Source organism: Octodon degus, unplaced genomic scaffold, assembly GCF_000260255.1.
Source record: "Octodon degus isolate 3935 unplaced genomic scaffold, OctDeg1.0 scaffold00048, whole genome shotgun sequence".
Taxonomy (NCBI): Eukaryota; Metazoa; Chordata; class Mammalia; order Rodentia; family Octodontidae; genus Octodon; species Octodon degus.
Genome location: NW_004524624.1, coordinates 8,977,101 through 8,982,036, shown reverse-complemented (window position 1 = coordinate 8,982,036; position 4,936 = coordinate 8,977,101). Strand labels below are relative to the sequence as shown.

The 4,936-nt window shown below is 43.2% G+C and overlaps 1 protein-coding gene across 1 annotated transcript in view; it reads right to left on the bottom strand.

Moving 5' to 3' along the window:
- Positions 1-1,882: 1,882 nt before the first annotated feature.
- Positions 1,883-4,936, bottom strand: part of Them4 (thioesterase superfamily member 4) — a 28,365-nt gene continuing 25,311 nt past the window's right edge. Inside the window, exons 5-6 of the mRNA XM_023716389.1 lie at positions 2,497-2,510; positions 1,883-1,902 (exon numbers count right to left, since the gene is read on the bottom strand). Of these exons, the coding sequence (XP_023572157.1) occupies positions 1,883-1,902; positions 2,497-2,510 (34 nt within the window). The remainder of the gene's footprint in view (positions 1,903-2,496; positions 2,511-4,936) is intronic.

The window sequence follows — 4,936 nt, the reverse complement described above, 5'->3', positions numbered from 1 at the left end:
GATACAGGAATATGAAATTCCCATCCTGGCCTGGATGAGTGAGTTCTCTAAAACCGAAGAATGAATTTTAGGAACAAACGGAGGTTGAGAGTAAAACTTTATTGGAGGCCGGGGAGATGGCTTAGTAGGCTAAGTGCTTGACTGGCAAACGCAAGGATCTGAGTTCAATCCCCGGTTCTGCCAAAAAAAACCCCCCAAAAAACAAAACACTTTATTGGAAAGGAAAGCTTCTGTCGGAGAGGGACAGAAGGGGGGCACGAGTGGGTTGCCCAGGAAGCTGTCTCTTTAGGTTATTTTTATAGGACAAAACCATGTGGGGCTAAGGTAGAGACAAAGGGGTCTCGCTTAGGCAGATACAGGGTGGGAAAAAACTATGGTCAACCCATGGGATTACAAGCACCATTGCCCAGGTAAAACTGATTAGGCCTAGGACCAAATGAGGTAGCGAGTCACGTGGCAAACAGGCATGAATGTAAATCGGGACCTTATCTGGTGGCCTTCAGTGATGATTCTTCCCAACTAATGAGCAATCCTGGATGCCAGCTTTAGGGAGGTCAGCATTTGTTTGATCTTTACGTCTGGCTCACACCAGGAGCCTCTCCTCAGTAAGGTGTCTGGTCTGTGTCATCTCCTTCGAGGGCCTGACCCTGTCTAACTACCTACAATATGTCTATCTAACTCAGGCTGCCTGCAACATGGGGAGCACGCAGGGGAAGCCACGCTGCTCTACCCGCTTCAGCTTGGGCAGCATCCCAGGGCCAGTCCTCCTCCCACTGTTCTAAGAGGGAGAAAATAAAGTAACAAGGTCGGCGTGGTGGTGCACACATAATCTCAGCACCTAGGAGGCCGAGGGGGACCAGCCTGGGCTACAAAGTGAGTTCAAGGCCAGCCTAAATTGCATAGTGAGACCTTGTCTCAAAAAGCAAAAAGTTAAATAAAATAAAATATCTGGGGATATAGATCAGCAGCATAAACTTGCCTGGCAAGTGTAAGGTCTGGTGTTCAATCCCTGGCACCGAAAATAATAAATAAATAACTAGATAAATAAAATAACGGGGCTGGTGAGATGGCTCAGTGTTCTAAAGCACCTACTTAGAACAAGCTTAGCAAAGCACAGGGATCGCGGTTCAATCCCCCAGCACCACATGCCAGCCTGCCCCGCCCCCTGGTGGGCTGAGCTGGCCACACACACACACACACACACACACACAAATAAATAAAGAGAACTGTTATTAAATAAAATAACAATGTGCTAGCCCTGCCCCTGGGGCGCGCTGAGATGGTGACTGAAACTGGGCAAGGTGGCGCGCACCTGTAATCCCAGTACTTGGGAGGCTGAAAACAGGAGAATCACTACGAGTCCGATCTATGCAGTGAGACCCTGAACACCCTATAGACCATGTATCAAATACATTAAAATAAAATAAAATAACAAGAAACTCCAGGAAATTTCTAAATTCCAGGCCAGAACACATGAATGTTAGATCTCCTGGCCTGATCTTCAGTTATATTTTCTCCATGTGGACCTTTTGTTTTATTTAATTTTTTGAGACAGGGCTTCACTATGCAGTTCAGGCTGGACTTGAACTCACTTTGCATCCCAAGCTGACCTCAAACTCTAGCGATCCTCTTGCCTTACCCCTGTGAGTGCTGGGACCACAGGTGTGCACCACCATGCCTGGCCCCACCTGAACCTCTTTACAGGTTCATAAACATGGATTTCATCTCATACTTGTAATTTAATCAGAGTGAATTTTTTATTTTTATCTTTTTAATGTATTTGGCTGTTACAGGGTCTCACTATGCAGCTCAGACTCACAGTGATCCTCCAATCAGAGTGAATTCTGAGGCAGACATGCCCACTGAAAGCCCCTGGGCTGTCTCAAACCTCATCAAGCATCCCTGTCCCAGTAAGAGACTCAGCAAGAATCACCAGGGCTGGGGTGCGCTACTTTTAAAACTCCCCCAAACCTGGTTTGCTTGCGTGCTGTGCTTTTTACTCTGTGCTCTTAGCACCACTTTGCTTTTGTGCCTGTTCTGAGCAGATCTTTTGGTGACCTTCAATAAATGTAGCTGCCTTACTGTACCACTGCCCGTGCCCTGAAATTCTTTGCTCAGCGATACGAGAGCATAGACTCCATCTGTGGCTCTATCCCACAGTATCACTGCATCGGATCCCTACTATGTGATTTCTGTTTTGTATCCACGAGAACTCATATTTACATCTTGCTTTCTCTCCCAGCAAGCAGCACTGAACCCCTTCTATCCAGACTTCCTACAAGGGGGGTAGTTATAATAGGAAAAACAAGGTCACCCCATAGCTTTTGAGTTTCTAAACAGATTCAGAGAAAAAGTTTTGGGCTTCACCAGCATAATTTTGTCAGGTAATTTCTTCAGTTCTACATTTCCGTTCACTTTCAGTTGTGTATAAGTAGTGCTTTAACCTCTTCATTACCATGTTTGTGTTTTAAAAATAATTTATAAAGTATTTATTACATTCCATGATGAATCTGCATGGTATTTTTTTTACATATTCTTACTGCTCTTTAGTTTTGTGATTTCATCCTTTATTTCTTTAGACATACCATACTTTGTTCTTTTCTACTGTGTATCTGAGAAACATCAGGATATTTAAAGTCTCTGAGGGTCTAAATCTGTCATTTATTATTTCTACTAATACTCTTAGTAGTTTATGGGCGTTTGTACTTGGTAAAAGAACTACTGCTTTTCAAGGAGAAATGTCCTCAGTGTTTCTTGTCTGCCATGTTGCACGCAGAAGTCCAAGAGCAGCTTACCAGTTGTTATGGTTTGTGTATAGTTGTCCCCTCAAAGCCTCATGTAGTCTAGGGGAGGCTTCTGGAGCTTGTGATTGATTGCTGTGGCTGTGAATGCTGCAACTGCCCTGGGGCAGGTAATTTGCATTTCAGTGTAAGGAGGGAAGAGAAGCTAGCTGCTGGAGCTGCTGCTACTCCCTTGTGCTCTTTTTTTTTTTCTTCCATAATTTTATTGAAAAACAAATAGCAATGAAACAGTTTTAAACCAAATGGGTAGGACAGTTTCAATAATTAATACATTGCATACATTCTTCCTAGTGGTTATTTGCTGTACAAGATGTGGACATGATATCCTATTCACAAAAACTATTAGAACAAATCTCTCTGTTCATTAGGAGAATGTAACTATATATCTATCCTAACTATTTTGAATACACAGATACAAAATAGACATTCATCTGTATCCCCTTTTTTGTTTAGTTCTGTCATTTGAATATTATAGGTGTGTTAACTGAGCAAAATATTCTAAAAGAGTCCAGTAGTCCTTAACAGTATTGGGTCTTCCGCTTTACTGGCAATGTCAGAAATTGTTGACCTGAGTCCCCTACAGCTCAATATAACACGATGGCTTTAATTCTTATACTTCGTTTTTATACTTTTCCGCTGGATGGTTAAAACCAAGAGAAAGCAAGACCTATGCAACAAGAGTTGTAGCTTTTGGGTCTGATAAGGTCAGTGAAATCCCCTCAGGATTTATCCTGAGATCCTGTACCTCAGATTGTAGATCCTTTGTCAATGTCAGCCATGTGGATGAGTCACGGCCATTGCTTGGCCAATGTGCTCTCTGTAAAAGCCTGAGAGAATATTTTCTCTCCATGTGACTCTCCTTAGGCATACTCATCGATGGCTTTCCTCTTTGGCCCCATAATCTCCTTGATCAGAAAATCTGGGACACTACTGAGTTACATGATGTTACAGTACAAGTTCTCATATGTCCTGAATCTTAATTGACCTTGGAAGGCTAGGGCCAAAATGTTCCCTTGTGCTGTTGCTCTTTGCTGCCTGCTGCCATGAAAGGTTGCCCTCTGCTATGTGCTGCTCTGCCTTGGAGCCTGCTGAGTACGGACTGAACCCTCCTATAACTGTGAGCTAAATAAACCTTTCCTTCCTTCATTTTGGGTGTCGGGTATTTGTCCCAGCAATGAGAGAAGAGTAACTAAGACACCAGTCAACACACCACGACTGCATTTCAGGCACAGTGAGACAGCAAAGCTCTCAGGGGCTGTTCACCACTGCTTAGGAGCTGCTCTGTCTATTTTATATGCTAGGGACAAGGAATGAAGTATGACATCTGGATTGAGAGCTGGAAATTATTTGGATTAGAGAGCTGGAAATTATTTTATATGGTTAAAGAATAAATAAGGGGGCTGGTGAGATGGCTCAGTGGTCTCAAGCACCTACTTAGAACAAGCTAAGCAAAGCACAGGGACCACGGTTCAATCCCCCAGCACCACATGCCAGCCAGACCCGCCCCCTGGTGGGCTGAGCTGCCCCCCCCACATAAATAAATAAATAATTTTTAAAAAAAAGAATAAATAAGGTAGGTTAAAATGATGCTCAATTAACACTATAAATTAAATTGTAATCACCTAACTTTTTTTTTCTTCCAATACTAGGGACTGAACTCGGGGCCTTCAAAATGAGTGAGCTACATCTCTAGCTATTTTTTTTGTTTGTTTGTTTGTTTGTTTGTTTTTCGTACCTGGGGATTGAACTCAGTCCCTTGCGCTTGCCAGGGAAGCGCTTATCTTCTGAGCCATCTCCCCAGCCCCTTTATAATTTTTTTTTTTTTTTTCCAGAACTGTGGTTTGAACTCAGGCCCTCGCTTATTCTACTGAGCCATTTCTCGGCCCCCTCTAGCACTTTTTTGAGATAGGGTTTCACTAAGTTTCTCAGGCTGGGGACAAACTTGGCCATCCTCCTCCCTCAGCCTCCCAGAGTGCTGGGATTATAGGCCAGAACCACGATACCTGGCTCTAAAATAATTTTACAAAATTCAATTAAAGGTTTTTTTTTTTTTTTTTTTTTCTTTTTTTGGCAGAACTGGGGATGGAACTCAGGCCCTTGCGCTTACCAGGGAAGCGCTTATTCCACTAAGCCAT